At 41.1% G+C, this 19309-nt stretch overlaps 2 protein-coding genes across 7 annotated transcripts in view; both read left to right on the top strand.

Annotated features, from left to right (window-relative positions):
- Positions 1–19309, top strand: part of LOC117826269 (choline transporter-like protein 5-A) — a 76071-nt gene that overhangs the window by 16187 nt on the left and 40575 nt on the right. For both annotated transcript variants that reach the window (XM_034702210.1, XM_034702211.1), the window contains exons 2-3: positions 16480–16528; positions 18246–18319. In XM_034702210.1, the coding sequence (XP_034558101.1) occupies positions 16480–16528; positions 18246–18319 (123 nt within the window). The remainder of the gene's footprint in view (positions 1–16479; positions 16529–18245; positions 18320–19309) is intronic.
- LOC117826270 (histone-lysine N-methyltransferase NSD3-like) lies at positions 4933–11758 on the top strand. Of its 5 annotated transcripts, XM_034702213.1 has the most exons (11): positions 4933–5218; positions 6101–6209; positions 6491–6653; positions 7015–7207; positions 7415–7522; positions 7953–8060; positions 8491–8598; positions 9067–9174; positions 9643–9750; positions 10562–10693; positions 11704–11758. In XM_034702213.1, exons 2-10 carry the CDS (start codon positions 6107–6109, stop codon positions 10688–10690), a joined length of 1128 nt encoding a protein of 375 aa, XP_034558104.1. In that variant the 5' UTR covers positions 4933–5218; positions 6101–6106; the 3' UTR covers positions 10691–10693; positions 11704–11758. The 5 variants fall into 5 exon arrangements, with proteins under 5 accessions (XP_034558104.1, XP_034558103.1, XP_034558105.1 ...); XM_034702212.1 differs by lacking the exon at positions 4933–5218 and having other exon boundaries at positions 6015–6209; XM_034702214.1 differs by lacking the exons at positions 4933–5218; positions 7953–8060 and having other exon boundaries at positions 6015–6209.

Genomic DNA, 19309 nt, shown 5'->3' with positions numbered 1-19309 from the left:
CAGTCTGAGCCTATAGCAGTCTGAGTCCATAGTAGTCTGAGCCTATAGCAGTCTGAGCCTATAGCAGTCTGAGTCACTAGTAGTCTGAGCCTTACCAGTCTGAGCCTATAGCAGTCTGAGCCTATAGCAGTGTTACTCTAAAGCAGTCTGAGCCTTAAGCAGTCTGAGCCTATAGCAGTGTTATCCTTAAGCAGTCTGAGCATATAACAGTCTGAGTCTATAGCAGTCTGAGCCTATAGCAATCTGAGCCTATAGCAGTGTTATCCTAAAGCAGTCTGAGCCTATGACAGTGTTATCCTAAAGCAGTCTGAGCCTATAGCAGTCTGAACATATAACAATCTGAGCCTATAGCAGTCTGAGCCTATAGCAGTCTGAGCCTATAGCAGTGTTATCCTAAAGCAGTCTGAGCCTATGACAGTGTTATCCTTAAGCAGTCTGAGCCTATAGCAGTCTGAACATATAACAATCTGAGCCTATAGCAGTCTGAGCCTATAGAGATGTGAGCCCAGAGCAGTCTGAGTCCATAGTAGTCTGAGCCTATAGCAGTCTGAGCCTATAGCAGTCTGAGTCCATAGTAGTCTGAGCCTATAGCAGTCTGAGCCTATAGCAGTCTGAGTCACTAGTAGTCTGAGCCTTACCAGTCTGAGCCTATAGCAGTCTGAGCCTATAGCAGTGTTACTCTAAAGCAGTCTGAGCCTTAAGCAGTCTGAGCCTATAGCAGTGTTATCCTTAAGCAGTCTGAGCATATAACAGTCTGAGCCTATAGCAGTGTTATCCTTAAGCAGTCTGAACATATAACAGTCTGAGTCTATAGCAGTCTGAGCCTATAGCAGTCTGAGCCTATAGCAGTGTTATCCTAAAGCAGTCTGAGCCTATGACAGTGTTATCCTAAAGCAGTCTGAGCCTATAGCAGTCTGAACATATAACAATCTGAGCCTATAGCAGTCTGAGCCTATAGCAGTGTTATCCTAAAGCAGTCTGAGCCTATGACAGTGTTATCCTTATGCAGTCTGAGCCTATAGCAATCTGAACATATAACAATCTGAGCCTATAGCAGTCTGAGCCTATAGCAGTGTTATCCTAAAGCAGTCTGAGCCTATAGCAGTCTGAGCCTATAGCAGTGTTATCCTAAAGCAGTCTGAGCCTATAGCAGTCTGAGCCTATAGCAGTGTTATCCTAAAGCAGTCTGAGCATATAACAGTCTGAGTCTATAGCAGTCTGAGCCTATAGCAGTCTGAGCCTATAGCAGTGTTATCCTAAAGCAGTCTAAGCATATAACAGTCTGAGTCTATAGCAGTCTGAGTCTATAGCAGTCTGAGCCTATACCAGTCTGAGCCCATAGTAGTCTGAGCCTATAGCAGTCTGAGCCTATAGCTGTTCCCCCCCCCCCAAAAAAAAACAACAACCAACTGTCCCATTATGGATGATCAGATGGACAGATATGAGCTGTAAAACGACGTTGAGCTCTTTCCTGGTGCTGTGTCTCGCTGCTGTTCCAGACAAGTCTGAGTCTGAGCAGTAGGAGTGTTGTTTGGATTCCGTCTGCCTGTTCCTTCTTTATAGACACATTGTTATTCCCATGGACTCTTCTCTGTCTGCCCCTCACCCCCCTGAGGTTCTCAGTCTCCTTTCAGACTGTCCCAGCCATCAACATGTCTCTGAGTCCTCAGCCTCTCTCCACATGAACCATCGTCCTTTGTGCCGTTCCCAGTTGGCCCTGGTGTCCATGAAGCTCTGCTCCTGTCTTACCCACAGGGTTTATTCTTGTTTAAGCCAACGTTCACTGAAACCAGTCAAACTCTGCAGAGGAGTCAGAGCGTGTATCCACAAGGTGGGGTCCACTGTATAGTAAAGTTTAAACACACTTGATTTCAAAAGAGCAAACTGTAGAAACTGATGTTTCCTTTAATGAAAAGGACTTTAAATGCACCTTGTGCGACACTGAACACAGCTAAGGGTGTAAGGGTGATTGTTCAGATATACACAGATGACTCGTCTGCTCTGAGATGAAGGAGTGAAAACAAGGTAAATGAATGAGAGAGGATGGAGTAGAGTTAGAGTTGTGAGTGGGTTTTCTGAAGAAGAAGAAGAAGAAGAAGAAGAAGAAGAAGAAGAAGAAGAAGAAGAAGTGCCTCTGATTGGCTGTTATATAAGCTCTACTTTGAAGGCTGACTGGAAGGAGGAGGATGAGAGAGGATGAAGAGATGTCTCTGCTCCCATTGCTTACAAACATGTAAGTGGGAAAGTGTGAGTGTTTGTGTGTGTGTATGAGTGTGTGTGTGTGTGTGTGTGTGTGTGTGTGTGTGTGTGTGTGTGTGTGTGTGTATGAATGTAAAGTATGATGCAGCTCATGTTTAAATTTTGTCAGGCACTGTCTCATTTCCATATTTTCATGTTGAAGACCCCTCTGCGTGTCTGAGAGAGAGAGAGAGAGAGAGAGAGAGAGAGAGAGAGAGAGAGAGAGAGAGAGAGAGAGAGAAAGAGAATAAGTGAGAGTCAGATTTCAGCTGAACTCTTGAACGCCGTCTTGTGGACTTCCCGTCTCTCTGGAGGTGTTTGCTCTCGGTCGACCCCTCCTCGGTGTGAAACCAGAACTAACGTCTGACCTCACAAACATCATGGAGCCGTGCGTTCACCATGTGTGTGAGCTGGGTTAGGAGTTCTCAGAGTCATGAAGCCGGCTCTCTTGAACCTGTGTGATCACCATGCTCTCTCACTCTGAACTCATCACCTGGACGTCCTCTGTTCAGAGCTCATTGATGAGACCTGACCCTGATCTCTGCAGGTGGTTTGGATCCTCAGATGAAGATTTGGAGCTGTGGTGTCATGTTTTTAATCACAGATAGTGAAGTTGTGTAGTTAGAGTAACACATACTGCCTACCAGGGTTGCAAAGGGGTGGAACATTTCAGTTAAATTTCCGGAAAGTTTCCAATAAAATTCCATGGGAAGTTAACCTGGGGAATTTTGGAAATATTCCAAATTGGAAACTTTCCATGGGAATTATGTGAAAGAACTGTGAATTGTGGGTAATTTAATGAAAAGGTATCATATCCAAGCATAAATATTTGTTTTGTTATAAGCAGACATCCATCCAAAATAATACAATTAAAACAGATTTACAGAATAACAGAAATATTTTATTGAACAATCAATTCAGATTTGAGCAAGCTTCAGATTCGAGGTAGCTAGCGTCTTGATAAGATAAATTCATGTATCGTCTATGAGGCTATGCTAGCTATAGCTTATTTGGCATCTAACTTATCAGCTAGCTATCTACTGTATGAATACATTTATATGTGATATTTGTAAGTTAAACATTAGTACCATACATCAAATGTGTTAAATATATTACCACATATCATCCAAACTTACTTCACGTTGTGTAGTCCACAGGCTCAAATGTGTGGCTTCAATAGTCTTGTGCTCTGGGCTCAAAGTGTGGTCTAGGATTCTAGAAATCATCAGTGCATGTGATGGAGGAATGCACAGTGCATGTAGGGGGCGTGGTCTCAATAGCCCTGCAGTAAGCAGTGTGCTATGTGCATGTGATTGAGGAATAGCAGAGATATTCAACTGTACTTGATGAAATCTGCTTGTTTTAGTCAGGATTATGCTCAAATATATTTTCCCCAACTATATTTAAGTTCCCTATTAAAGCTGCTGTTGGTAGGAATGGTGTAAAAGACATTACTTTTTTCTGCTGGGTTTGGAGAAAAGGTCATAATATCCATCGGTACTCATCTGTAAGTGGAGTAAATTGAGACTATTGCAACATCTCTGCGTTTTCCAATGCCTTTGTACAAGCAATGTTATTATTCCCCTCGTTCCCGTTATGACGGACCAGTCATAGCTAATCTCCAATCCTCTGTCCTGATTGGTTATGAGTCTGGAACTATCATGACTGCACCCGCGATCTGTGTTGGGGGGCTAAGAGTAAATCTGGTTGGGAGGGATAGTGTTGACATTTGAAGTCCCTCTCTCTGAACAGATGTTTACTCTGTGACTAGCCAACATTCAATTTAGTAAATTCCTGTTAATTCCCAGGGAAAGTTTCCAACTTTGAAAATTCCCAGAATTTTCCAACCCTACTACCTACATGCTATAAATCATTTGAATTTAATCCACTCAGATATGAATATAACCCACCCATCCTCCAGTCCCCCTCCTCTCACCTGTATCTGTTAGTTTCAGGTAAAAACAGACATTAAGGAACCATACAGCATCCATGTATGAATTTATTTTATGTTTGAAGCTGAAGCTCACAGACCCTCAGAGGACCAGCCTGTGGGACCTCTGGCACACAGTGAACACTTCTTCTGCATCCTTCAGACAGCTGCAGACTCTTTATCATTGATAGTTTGACTTTAAAGCTCCAGTGAGGAACTTTGGCGCCCCCTGTAGACGAAGCAGTCTTTGCACTGTCCATGTGACAGTATTATTTGAAAATATCTCCTCCTGCTTTCATTTACAGTTAAGTGTAATGGGTTTAAAACTATGTTCCTTCTATATGTCAAACCAGAGCTGTTCTGGAGGGTTCAGTTCATCACTTCATCCTGCTAAGATTAATTCAGGGTGCCAGTCAGAGTCTGACGAAAAGAAAATTCAAAACGAAAATGATTTTGGTCAAATTCGTAAAACAACAAATAAACAAGCAATAACATTTAGGCAAATTGACCTTGCTATCCAAGAACACGGCTCAACAACAGATCCACTATTTTAGAAAGAAGTGTATTTCAATGAAACACCTTAAAAACAGCTGTGTGTGTGTGTGTGTGTGTGTGTGTGTGTGTGTGTTGGTAATTACCACCTTATGGGGACAACGATCTGTTTACACAGTCACAGCATGGGGACCTCTGGCGGTATGGGGACAAAAAATCAGGTCCCCATAAGGGAAACCATTTTAAATCAATGTACTGGTTGTTCTGAAGGTGCTGGACTGATTTTTGGCTTTGGCCCATAGGGCATGTAAACTGGTTAGTGTGAGTGTGTGAGCAGGGCTCAGTAGCCCCCCCTTTAGTTTGAAGCTGGAACTGCACTCACTGTGCTTCACACACACTTCTTCCAAATATGGTTTTTCCCGCCCACTTCCTGGTCCCCATGAAGAAGGATTTTATCGACAATGATATTTTGCATGTTAGAGATAGCAATCAACAAGGTGGCCTATTTAAGGGGGTTGTCAGCAAGAAGACAAGAAGAGGAGCTACCTAAACTACAAGGTAAGCTAATTATTTGGTTTAATCATTATTTGTATAACATTTTATAGATAGCTTGACCCTCTAATAACATTAATTACGTCCTATCACTCAGCATGCAAGCTTGTTAGCACTAATTAGCTAGAGAGGCTAATCTTACTAGCCAGTTAGCAAGTGTAGCATCAATGTTTTTTGCAGAAACTAACTAAAAATTACATGTAGGGTATATTGTTTGGATTTCTCCAGGTAAAACGGGATCCTTATTCACAACTATTGGAGAGTTTGTGGTAAAATTGATTATGTTAATGATGGTTTTGCTTTCTTATTCATAATATATTTGCTATTAGGACATTTTTACATTAGACTTATTGATAGAAAACAATCTAAATATCAAAAAAGGTATTGCCATTCTAGGCCTCCCTTGCATACGTGTGTCCTGGTTCTTCTGAATTATTTCAATTCCACAGCTGTAAAATGATTTAGATAATTTAAATAAAAATATTTTTTGCAATAATGATCAGACATTGAAGGAGCAAGAGCGTGGGGGAAAAAGACAAAAGATGCTTTTCAAAGTGGACATGTAGATATTTTTAAGCCTGCGTTTCTTGAATCTATCATGTTAAGCCTGCAGGGACACCACAGGCTTAACATGATAAATTCAAGTTACGCAGGGGGGGCATGTTATTTTAAATAAAATGTCCCCCTTACTTGTTACTTGAATCTATCATGTTAAAGTGTTTCTGAAGTGGCAACTTGAGAATTATTAGAAATCTTGAAAGTTTGTTTTTTAAAGCAATCAAGCATAGTAAGACATTTTTAAAATAAATTGGATTTTTTATAAAGCTGAATGTAATTTTTCTTGAACTGATGCAAAAGCTTGCTAATTTTTCTAACATTCTTTTGCAGTTCGAGATGCTGCCCAGGGTCAGTCCACGCAAGGATGCCCTTAACCATGTTTGCTCGAAGACTGACAAAACCAGCAAATTAGAGGTCAAATACATCAATGCAGTGAAAGGTAAGATGATGTCAGAGCTGGTACTTAGAAATATTTTTAAAACACTACTTACTTAATAGATGTACTCTTTAATATAATGATGCAGGTACACTTTTGATAATCTGCAGGTTATATTAGATAAACAAAATGACAAGCTGCTGTCAAAGGAAGTCAAATTATGACAGCGTGATTGTCACTTTTCATTTGAAAAATTTGTTTTTGTTAGACTACATATTGCAGCAGAATAACATTTATAGTATTCTGTCTTGTTGAAAATATATTTTGTTTATATTGGTCAACAGGACGTGGTGTATTTGCCTTAGCCTCATTCTCCAAAGGAGATTTTGTACTAGAGTACAGAGGGGACCTGATTGATGGTGCAGAAACCAACAGAAGACGAAGCATTTACCACCCAGCATGTTTGGCATTTATGTTCTCTTTCAAATGGAGAAGGAAGAAATGGTGGTAAGATTTGGAGCTTCATCACATCATTTATCCCTAAACTCAACTACACTAAACTTATTTCTTGGCACATACACAAAAGTTAGGCACTTATTTTACTTTCTACATGTAAAACGTTGTGGTGTAGTTGAAAAAAGTTGTTAGTTCAAAATGTTTTGTTTGCCTGGCTGACTCCAATGAAAAAAATCTAATAAATGAATGTCCTAGATAAAACATGAGACTTGAAGCCAGGTAAAGCCTTACGTTGTCCCGCATTTTGAATATATTTAACTATCAAAGGTTGAAATATTTCTCAAGTGAAACACTTTTCATTTGGATAGCGCAGTTTTAAATTTTTTCCATTTCTCCTCTTTTGTCCTGAAAGTATTGATGCCTCAAGAGATGATGGATCGTTTGGACGGCTTGTCAACGATGAGCACAGTCATCCAAATTGTAGGATGAAAAAACTTAATTTCAATAGGAAACCCCACTTATGTTTGTTTGCCCTTCATGACATACAACAAGGAGAAGAGATAACATATGATTATGGAGGTGATGACTGCCCATGGAGGATGAAGGTATGTGGGACAAATACAAAGCTGAGGTATTCAATAGATGGATGTATCAAAATATATGAATTTGATTCATCTCTATGATTTTAAATATTATAGTGAAATTTAAAGCTCTGAAATGGATGAAGTATGTGGCCAGAATGCCATAAGTCTAACACAAATTGAACACTGGTTTGCTTGGTTTTAAATTGATTTATTGAAATCTATTTGCAGAACACCCTGCATGGAGCTGGTGTCCGTCCTGCAGAAACCTGCTCCTCTACTTGGCCTTTAGAGACACAGTTTGAAGAGGCTCCAGGTCCACATTACCCTGATCCACAGGTACATTCATGTTGACTGTAGCTCTCTGTCCATAACCCTTCTACATCACTCTCTGATGCCTCTGTTCTTATGGATATCTATTGTAAATGAGGGATGCCATGTAGCCTCATGTAATGCACATAGAAGGTTGATGTTAATGAAACATGAAGGATTTATTTGGAGCTCCACTGTGACCTTCTATTTGCTTAAATGTGTCCATATTCTGGGACATTAACGATGTCCCCTAAACGCACCTTACCCCAGTGTTTGAGGAAAAGGGTTGTGTTCACAGTGATGAACTAGAGACACTCAGTCCCCATAAGGGATGTTGTGTGAAATGTCCCCACTAGGCATGTTCTTTTCATTGTGTGTGACAATAGACAGGTTTTGATGCATGTTCAGCTAATATTGTATTTAAAATTAATAGTCTGTATTGAAAATCTATTTGCAGACCACCCTGCATGGAGCTGGTGTCTGTCCTGCAGAAGCCTGCTCCTCTACTTGGCCTTTAGAGACACAGTTTGAAGAGGCTCCAGGTCCACATTACCCTGATCCACAGGTACATTCATGTTGACTGTAGCTCTCTGTCCATAACCCTTCTACATCACTCTCTGATGCCTCTGTTCTTATGGATATCTATTGTAAATGAGGGATGCCATGTAGCCTCATGTAATGCACATAGAAGGTTGATGTTAATGAAACATGAAGGATTTATTTGGAGCTCCACTGTGACCTTCTATTTGCTTAAATGTGTCCATATTCTGGGACATTAACGATGTCCCCTAAACGCACCTTACCCCAGTGTTTGAGGAAAAGGGTTGTGTTCACAGTGATGAACTAGAGACACTCAGTCCCCATAAGGGATGTTGTGTGAAATGTCCCCACTAGGCATGTTCTTTTCATTGTGTGTGACAATAGACAGGTTTTGATGCATGTTCAGCTAATATTGTATTTAAAATGAATAGTCTGTATTGAAAATCTATTTGCAGACCACCCTGCATGGAGCTGGTGTCCGTCCTGCAGAAGCCTGCTCCTCTGCTTGGCCTTTAGAGACACAGTTTGAGGAAGCTCCAGGTCCACATTACCCTGATCCACAGGTACATTCATGTTGACTGTAGCTCTCTGTCCATAACCCTTCTACATCACTCTCTGATGCCTCTGTACTTTATTTGAGTAGGTTAATAAAGGTAGGGACTGTATTATCACGGATATCTATTGTAAATGAGGGATGCCATGTAGCCTCATGTAATGCACATAGAAGGTAGATGTTAATGAAACATGAAGGATTCATTTTGAGCTCCACTGTGACCTTCTTTTTACTTAAATGTGTCCATATTCTGGGACATTAACGATGTCCCCTAAACGCACCTTACTCCAGTGTTTGAGGAAAAGAGTTGTGTTCACAGTGATGAGCTAGAGACACTCAGTCCCCATAAGGGATGTTGTGTGAAATGTCCCCACTAGGCATGTTCTTTTCATTGTGTGTTAGAATAGACAGAGGTTAATGCATGTTAAGCTAATATTGTATTTAAAATTAATAGTCTGTATTGAAAATCTATTTGTAGACCACCCTGCATGGAGCTGGTGTCCGTCCTGCAGAAGCCTGCTCCTCTGCTTGGCCTTCAGAGACACAGTTTGAGGAAGCTCCAGGTCCACATTACCCTGATCCACAGGTACATTCATGTTGACTGTAGCTCTCTGTCCATAACCCTTCTACATCACTCTCTGATGCCTCTGTTTTTTACTTAAGCAGGTTAATAAAGGTAGGGACTGTATTATCACGGATATCTATTGTATATGAGGGATGCCATGTAGCCTCATGTAATGCACATAGAAGGTAGATGTTAATGAAACATGAAGGATTCATTTGGAGCTCCACTGTGACCTTCTATTTGCTTAAATGTGTCCATATTCTGGGACATTAACGATGTCCCCTAAACGCACCTTACTCCAGTGTTTGAGGAAAAGAGTTGTGTTCACAGTAATGAGCTAGAGACACTCAGTCCCCATAAGGGATGTTGTGTGAAATGTCCCCACTAGGCATGTTCTTTTCAGTGTGTGTTAGAATAGTTAGAGGTTAATGCATGTTAAGCTAATATTGTATTTAAAATGAATAGTCTGTATTGAAAATCTATTTGCAGACCACCCTGAATGGAGCTGGTGTCCGTCCTGCAGAAGCCTGCTCCTCTGCTTGGCCTTTAGAGACACAGTTTGAGGAAGCTCCAGGTCCACATACCCCTGATCCACAGGTACATTCATGTTGACTGTAGCTCTCTGTCCATAACCCTTCTACATCACTCTCTGATGCCTCTGTTCTTTATTTGAGTAGGTTAATAAAGGTAGGGACTGTATTATCACAGATATCTATTGTAAATGAGGGATGCCATGTAGCCTCATGTAATGCACATAGAAGGTAGATGTTAATGAAACATGAAGGATTCATTTTGAGCTCCACTGTGACCTTCTATTTGCTTAAATGTGTCCATATTCTAGGACATTAACGATGTCCCCTAAACGCACCTTACTCCAGTGTTTGAGGAAAAGAGTTGTGTTCACAGTGATGAACTAGAGACACTCAGTCCCCATAAGGGATGTTGTGTGAAATGTCCCCACTAGGCATGTTCTTTTCAGTGTGTGTGAGAATAGACAGAGGTTGATGCATAGTCAACTAATATTGTATTTAACATTAATAGTCTGTATTGAAAATACATTTGCAGACCACCCTGCATGAAGCTGGTGTCCGTCCTGCAGAAGCCTACTCCTCTGCCTGGCCACTAGAGACACAGTTTGAGGAAGCGTAAACCCGGGCCTTGTTTTGCTTTTCCTTGCTTTACTTTGCTCGTATTAGAGGAAGGCTTTATATGAAACCCTCTTTGTCCGAGAGGTATGATGAAATTATTATAGGTTTAATTAGTTATTAGGACATTTTTGACCTAGGCAGCAGCAGCCAGGCAGTTATTAGCTTATTACACCTCGTGCAAAAACATTAAAAAAAAAATGTAGGTTTGCTAGCATTCATACAATAGATGTATTTTAATGAAAATGTGTTTTTTTATATAGAACCATCAGCAGAGAACACTCTTCCACGCACTGAGGGGAATGCATTACCACCAACACTTAGTGATCCAGACCACTCTCAGAGGAAGAAGAGGTATCTTTTGGTGTCAGTACAGTGAGACCTTCTTCTAAAAGGTAAATTTTAGACATTAACTTGTTTTTATTATAATTGAATTAGTACATGGGGCTCTTTAATATTGTTGCTATCCATCCAGAGAAGCAAACTCTTGACCTCATAATTAAATAATGAATGAAAAAATGGATTTCCCCTCCTGCCTCAGCCAAGCTTGCCTAGGCCTAACTGTTTTATTCTAGCCCCTAACAGCCTGAATAACTGCAGAATAACTAACAGACAAATGGATAGTAAGAACCCGTAAACACTCATTGTGTAGCTAGAAGTGACTAAAGTAGCCTTATGAATACATAAATGTTTGATTAAGAAACTCATTTCACTAAGGACTATAATCAAATTGTAGTAGTTTACTTTAATGTCAAGGTTTCCTAAAGTTTATAAAACACATTTCACCTTTTTGGTCAAGTTGCATGATCTCCACTTCGCAGACTAAGATCGGATTCAATATCCACTAGCACAGTATCGTAGCTGCTGAACTGTTAGTGGACACCCTTTGATCATATCCCCCCATAACTGTATTGAAGCAATTGGAACCTGTTTAGAGGACTCTCTTTAATGAGATCTGTTGGAATAATTTAAAAAAGGGTTATTAAGAACCTTAAATTCATTAAAATACAGCTCATGTTTAGAAAAAACCTGAATGTCCCTTGAAGTCATAGTGTCGTTTCTTACCTGGCAGGAAGCTCAGCAAGATCATGACTTGCTCTTGGTGGCTGTGGTTGTGTGTTCATACTTGGGTGTTTCAGAATACACATACCTACTTAGGCATTGTAGTGGGAGGGTTAAAGACACATGATTTGAAAGACATGTTTTATGAGTCTTGAATACTTATGGTCCGGACAGTTTGGCTGACAAACCCTGATTTATCATTTGTCTTCCTCTTCTTTCTTTGAAAAATACTGGCCCCAACTCACTGCAGCCATTATTTAACCTCTAAATTAGTTGGTAGCATACACACCATATGGATACAAGGATTGTATTTATTGCAATGTTTTTTTCTGCTCACTTGTAGGTAAAGCAGCACAGAAAAGAAGACCCTGGCAGCAGCACATGAATCGGTTCGTTTAAAAGCTGAACCAGGAGTTCTCAAGAACCGTGACTGGCAGACCTTAAAGTTTTATGTCTATAACAGCAAAGCTGGTACTCCAGCCATGTTATATGTTTGTTGAATGCAATTTCTATGTTTATTTGTTAATTTACAAAGCAGTTTCTGAAGTGCTTGTATGGTTTATACCTCAGTCTGCTGATGAATGTCAAATTTGAGACTAGCTGGGTTAGCTGGGTTAATTCTAAAGTTCATTCATGCTTTTAAACTTTGACTTTGATGTCCTGATTTATTTTGTATAAATACTCCTTATATTAGACCTTATAATGTCTGCTTTAGCATTATCAATTCTTATTAAAAACTCTTCTATATTACCAAAAAACAATGCCAACTAGCAACTTTTCCAATGAAAAGGGTTGAGAACCATTTTGTTTCAGCTAGATACTAGTAAATGTGACAGCAGTGGATGTATATGCTTTAACATTTTTGTAGTGAAACCTCTAATACTCTGAGAACAGGTGTGTTTTAATAATTGGAGGATTATTTCATTATGTCCCCATAAACCACATAGTAATGTGTGAGTTATGCAAATCATATTTAAATTAGGTCCCCTTGAACCATGTTTGCCACGTTTTCTGATTGTCCCCAATAAGCATGGTCAACACATTACTTCATCAATCCACAAACTTCAAGGTGTGTATGAGCTAACCGTGCAATGGCAATTGTAGCTGATTTTTTTCAGACCTGAAGAACCTCCAGAAAGGGTGGTCCCCACAAGTAATGTTCAGAAACTTGGTCCCCAAACCAAATAGAAACCAGTATGTGTGTGTGTGTGTGTGTGTGTGTGTGTGTGTGTGTGTGTGTGTGTGTGTGTGTGTGTTTGTGTGTGTGTGTGTGTGTGTGTGTGCATCCCAGTTAATGTTCAGTCCCTTCAAACAAAAGTCCACTCCAGAGTTTGTAACCCACATTTGACAAAGAATAATGAACTGAAGAATCTGCTCCGGTCCAGGTCGTACCACAGACCAGCCACAAGTCCATACAAACAGGAACGAGTCCAAACAAACAGGAACAAGTCCAAACAAACAGGAACAACTCCAAACAAACAGAGACAACTTTAAACAAACAGGAACAACTCCAAACAAACAGGAACAACTCCAAACAAACAGGAACAACTCCAAACAAACAGGAACAACTCCAAACAAACAGGAACAACTCCAAACAAACAGGAACAACTCCAAACAAACAGGAACAACTCCAAACAAACAGGAACAACTCCAAACAAACAGGAACAAGTCCAAACAAACAGGAACAACTCCAAACAAACAGGAACAAGTCCAAACAAACAGGCACAACTCCAAACAAACAGGAACAAGTCCAGAAGTCCAGACTTGTTCCAGAAGAACAAGTTGGACCAGGAATCAAAACTCTGCACTCCTGAACCCTGATGAGGAAGACGCTCCACACAGTGGCGATCCAAGGATTTATTTTTAGGGAGTTGGCCAATGCTATATTTTAGGGGGCACCCAATTGCCTTGTGTATGAATTGTACTCTAAAAATAACCTTGCCTTGTATTTTTATCACATGTTGACATTATAAGGCCAAACACATAGCAAACATTAACACATGTTAAATAATATAATATATTACATTGTAATATATCTGAATAAATGATGATTGATGATATTTTCAAGGTGAGACTATTTTATAAATCCCAGTTTCCACTGACTAATTTCAGTTCAGAAAATGTAAAATCTGTGTTTCCATGCTATTACTGTAATGCCTGTTCTAAATGCCCACAACAGAATACAGTGGAGGCTTGACTGCAGTTAAATCCCGGCAGGTAATCAGCAGCGGCTGAACCCCATACAGGTTAGAGCTTCTGTTGATGTTCAGGTAGGCCTCCCAATAACTTGTTCATTCAGAATTACAGTCACATATTACAGTTCATGTGTTAACAGTAAAAAATCCTTGTGATCAAAGTAAGAGTTTCGCTCTCTAAGCCGAAGTCTTACCATTCATCTCTGGTGGCTCCTCTTAAGAAATGACCCAAGCAGAGCGTCAAATAACACCAGCATAATCAGCTGCATGTTTGACTAATACAGTGTTATCCTCACAATCTACTGCGTGATGACAGGGGGGGCGGCTGGTGTGTTCCAATTGCTTTTAAAAATCCCTGCGCAGTTGACCACTAAATACGTGCTTAAACACGATACGCAAATGTTCCTTTAACGAGGCAAAACGTCACCAAAGTGTGTGCGCAAACGAGCAATGGGACAGAGCCTCTCTGTTCTTCTCTTTTCTTTTCTTTTGAGTGTGTGGTGGAAACAAGCGGCAACCTGCGACCTTAAAATTTGAAGCCCATGAAGAAGTGTTAAAAAACTGCAGTTCATGGAGCGTCCACTAGAGGCTGGCTGCAGAAACACCAGAAACCGCATACGCACCCATTCAAAGAAGACGATCTTTACAGCAGAAATAAACATGTTTACAGCCTGGTTCAAAAAACAGTTCAGGTCTGAACAGCTCATTTCTCTATCAGCTCAACCTGTACGGGGTGAATTTACTATAACGGCCAAATTCCACTAGATCCGTGTCCGGTCCGTCTCTGATCCGTCACAGCACCAGATCTGATTTCTGTTTCTATTCTAGTCAATGTGTTAACTTCCACTGGATCCGCTCCATTGCGTTCCGGCTGCGTCTCTGATCCGGCAGGTCGGAGTCCTCCGGATCAGATACACAAGACTTCTGTTTTTGCCGAATGCCGGAGCACGACACATCAACCTCAACAGAACAGATGGAGCGGGACAGGAAGTCAGGTTTCACCAAAACAAAATGAAAACATCCGGTAAATTTTCAGAATAAAACACTCTGTGTTATCACCAGATCGTATTTCACTTAACTACAACAACAAACCAAAGTCATGATGAGCGGAGCCAGGCCTGGAGTCAACAGGTCAGAGGTTTTCAGAGGACCAGAAAGAAAACATGGATGAGGAGAGGAGGAGGAGAATCCTTCATTCAGTAATTACTGTGGGAAAACCTCGGTCACATGACTCCAGCTGTCCGGAGGTCCTGCTCCGTGCTGCGTTCTGAAAACACAACCGGTGGGTGTTGACGAACGAGAGAGCACAGAGTCGGACTGCAGCCAATTAAAGACGGACCGAGCACAGATCTGGTGAAAGTCCTGTGTAAACTTGTCATTTTTGAAGATATCAAACTTACCAGTTTTGCCCAAATAAGGTCATGACTGACTTGACTGACAGGTGGGAACACTGTAGCTGTTAGCGAGGAGGCTAAAGACCCGTCTCTTTACCTCACACTAGCTCAGCAGAAGTTAGGTTGAGTTCAGCATTTTAATATCAGCTTCAAAACAGCGCTCAGGAATAGATGGGTGACGTCCAAGAGACTACATCCATTTATCATACAGACTATGGGTAGAACGTGAGCGCTAAGACACCACAGCTAACTGTTGAGCGTCCCTGAGGTGTCGTGGGCCTGACATTACTGAACACCGGTGAGGTGAACACTCATAACCCTGGTGATGTGCGGGCTCAGCCTAAGTGCTGGGGGACCTTTAGAGCCACGTGGTCAGTGTTTTATCAGTAGAGTAAAAATATTAGAATGAGCCTGTTACAGGAACAGGTCGAAGAGGTCTGAGTCACTGATGGTGTTTTTAAATGACGCTCCCCTCTTTAAATATCAGAGCAGAAATAACTTACCTAAACACACATACACACACACACACACACACACACACACACACACACACACACACACACAGCTGTCTGAATTTTCTAAGTTGGAGTGTAAATAAACTCACAGATACAGTGTTTACGTTAAGATGTGGAAACATCATACAACAATGTTGGATCAAAAATGAATCGTCATCAATCAATCAATCAATCAATCAATCAATCCATCAATCAATCAATCCATCAATCAATCAATCAATCAATCAATCAATCAATCAATCAATCTTTATTTGTTCAAAGATCACAACAAACGTTATCTCTAGACCCTTTTACAAACAGAGCAGGTCTAGACCACTCTATGTCAAATTATGAACAGAGACCCAACACCAAGACAGGATAAGACTCAGTCTGACCCCACCTTAATCCACCATGAGCATTGCACCTCACAGTATTTAGTTAGTTACAGCAGAGAGGACAAGCTTCCTTTAACAGGCAGAAACCTCGAGCAGAACCAGACTCATGTTAGACAGACATCTTGGGTCTGGAAAGAGGGATAGAGGAGAATAAGAGAGAGAGGGAGCGGTGATAGTGATGAGACGAGTAGTAGTAGCTGTTGCCGTTGGAGTCCAGCACGTCCGACGTCTACAGCAGCTCAGAGGAACCTACGAGACAAGGGAGCTCATCAGTGTGAAAGAAATCTATCATGGTCTAATATTTAATTGAATTCCTCATGTTGTATTCATTAGGGACAGATACAGTATATACAAACTGAACACACCCATCCATCATGTCTGTAAGGAACCCCCGTCCTCAGGAGGGCATCTTTGAGAGTGAAGATGAAAACAGGAAGTTAAAGAAAGAAAAGGTGTGTGAGATCAAATAAAACACATGTAGCTGTGAGGAAAAGGACAGAGGATCAGACATGAGTGCAGGTTTGTTGCTTAATTAAATGTCAAACAATGTTTGCTTGCAACCTTGCTCACCAGGTGATGATTCAGTGTAGTCTCAGTGACACAAATACCAATAACAGTCTTTCTCTGCTCTTCTCTTTCAGGAGTGCCTCACAAGTTTGATCCCTCCTTCAGAGGTCCGGTCCGCAGAAGGTAAATCCACCTCTACAACACTTTACAGTCTGTGTTTTATCACAAAGTGTGTTACTGTTTAACATCATTTACAAGCACCGTCAGAGGCTCACACCCTCTCCTCTCCAAACAGGAGAGAAGACTCCTTCTCTTGTTGTTAATATCAGTGAGTGTCTCTCCTGCAGCGACACAGACGCTCTGTTCTCTGCTGCTCTTTAAACTCAATAAAGGATCAGGTAAAGTGAGCGGGTGCTGATGCAGATTAGAACCCTGATCCGGTGAGCAGAACCACCCGCTCACTTTACATCATCTCACTTATCACCATGAACTGAAGTCAGAAATACATTGACCCTAAACACTGAGGTACAGAGGATTGAATTGTTCCACAGTGGGTTTTGGCTGATTTATACTTCTGCTTCTCCCCTACGTAGCAGGGGCTGACGCGGACATGAGCACCAAATACTTGTGTGTCGATGTGTCCGTGTCAAGCAGCAATTCCCCTCCGCAAACACTTGAGGGCAGTGTGGTCACTTTGATAGCTGGTCGCATGCATCGGGCCCCGCAACAATCTCTGTTTACTTTTCCACAGAGATTCAGCGCGTGTTATTTTAATCTACAGCTGATACATGTTGCTGTTTATCATACAGACATGATGACATGAAGAATAGAGAGGAGGAGGTGAAATACATAGACCATGTGCGGACCAATCACAGGGTTTGAGGTCCACATCAAATCGACGTGTAGCTACATTTTAGAGGAGGGGCACATCAGTTACGTGTGTAGGCCTCTGCGTAGGTGCGGGACCTACATGGACTAAGCTAGGCCGTCGATTTGACGCAGAAGTATAAATCAGCTTTAACACTTCCACGGCCACAGATTGTCACGGGGCTGTGACAAATCAGAATCAAGTATTTACCTCAACAGTGTGATTGGTAAGAAAGGCGGGTAATACATTTTATTTAGTCTTTGGTTAAACTTCAAGACACACACACACACACACACACACACACACACACACACACACACACACACACACACACACACACACACACACACCAATACACACTAGAGTGTATAATGGCGTCTCTCCAGCTGTGTGAGTGAGTAATGTCCAGGTCAGACCACATCATCTTGTTTGTGACAATGGTCACTGTGTCAGATTAAGAGCTATAACTTCCTGACTGGACCGACACACACGTCACAGATACACAGGGTTTTCCGATCATCACGAGCATTGTGTTGATTTGTAGGTAGAGGGGCTGAGCTTGACCGCAAACACACACACACACACACACTCACTCACCCCCCCCCCCCCCCCCCCCACACACACACACGCGCCTCGTTTCTTTTTGTGGATCTACACTTAGCCAACTGAGTGTTTAGACTTTATTTGTTTGACTCTCCAACATAATGATGAAGGACACGCCAGCTCTGTGCTAATGCTAACAGCAGTTACTTGGCAGATGGCTGAAGTGCGTCTATATTTCATATCTCTTTTTGGTTCATCTCTGACTCACACGGGTTTGAAACAACATGTACAGTGTGTGTTTGTGTTTACAGACTGATTATGGATCATTTATCAGACTGAGCAGTATATGTGTGTGTGTGTGTGTGTGGGTGTGTGTGTGTGTGTGTGTGTGTGTGTGTGTGTGTGTGTGTGTGTGTGTGTGTGTGTGTGTCTGTGTGTGTGTGTGTGTGTGTGTTTCTGCTAACACGGAGTTTGTCTCTGACTCTGTAGGAGCTGCACTGATGTCTTATGTTGTTTGATCTTCATCATCGTCATCCTCGCTTATATGGCCCTAGGGGTAGTGGGTGAGTGTACACAGACACACACACACACACACACACACACACACACACACACACACACACACACACACACACACACACACACACACACACACACACACACACACACACACACTGATCACCCTCTTCCTATTCTTTATATAAACACATGCACACAGCTTGTTGTCTCACACACAGTGGTACTGAGTTTGTTTGTATGTGTGTGTGTGTGTGTGTGTGTGTGTGTGTGTGTGTGTGTGCGTGTGTGTGTGCGTGTGTGTCAGTTTGTGTGTGTGTGTGTGTGTGTGCGTGTGTGTGCGTGTGTGTGTGTGTGTGTGTTTGTGTGTGTGTATGTGTGTGTGTACAGTTGTAGACTGGCGTAAAGCTAACAGCTGAACTGAAATAAGATAAAAACAATAACAGACTTGATATTGAGTCTTCACACACTGTTAACAGGAGCTCCAGACAGATATGTGTGTGATGTGCACACAGCTGAATATAATAACAATATTTATAATAATAATAATAATAATAACTTTATTCATATAGCACCTTTAAAAACAAATGTTTACAAAGTGCTTTGACAAACAAAGCATGGTGGGAATAATAAAGTAAACCTTTTGACAGACAGGGAGGAGGAATTTAACAAAACAGAATACAATGTGAGGTTAAAAAGAACACACATAGATTAAACAGAATGAAGTGGTGTGATATTTGACCAATACCTCCCTGTTTAACAGGGTTTTCAAGGATAAAGAAATAAATAAGTAAATAAAAGCATTAAAAGGACAATAAAAGAGGTTTTCAGAGGACAACATCACATCAGAGAAAATTAGAAAGTGAAAAGGATAAATTAGGAACATTAAAATAATAAATGAAAAAAATAAAATTGATTAATTACTTAATTAAAACAATAAATAATCAAATAAAATTTAGAGAGGGTTCCTCCCAGGATGACACCCAGACTTTGACTCTGAGGGAGAGAGGAACTGTGGAGTTTTGCATGGTTAGGGT

Source organism: Notolabrus celidotus, chromosome 15, assembly GCF_009762535.1.
Source record: "Notolabrus celidotus isolate fNotCel1 chromosome 15, fNotCel1.pri, whole genome shotgun sequence".
In the NCBI taxonomy this organism is placed as follows: Eukaryota; Metazoa; Chordata; class Actinopteri; order Labriformes; family Labridae; genus Notolabrus; species Notolabrus celidotus.
Note: the sequence above shows the minus strand (reverse complement) of the source record. Positions and strands in the feature narration are given on the sequence as shown.

Coding starts and splice junctions, on each gene's coding strand:
- LOC117826270 (XM_034702212.1), top strand. CDS start 6,062: ATGCAAAAGCTTGCTAATTTTTCTAACATTCTTTTGCAGTTCGAGATG. Junction 6,654..7,014: donor TGGAGAAGGAAGAAATGGTG/GTAAGATTTGGA, acceptor TTGTCCTGAAAG/TATTGATGCCTCAAGAGATG. Junction 9,751..10,561: donor CACATACCCCTGATCCACAG/GTACATTCATGT, acceptor TTTTTTATATAG/AACCATCAGCAGAGAACACT.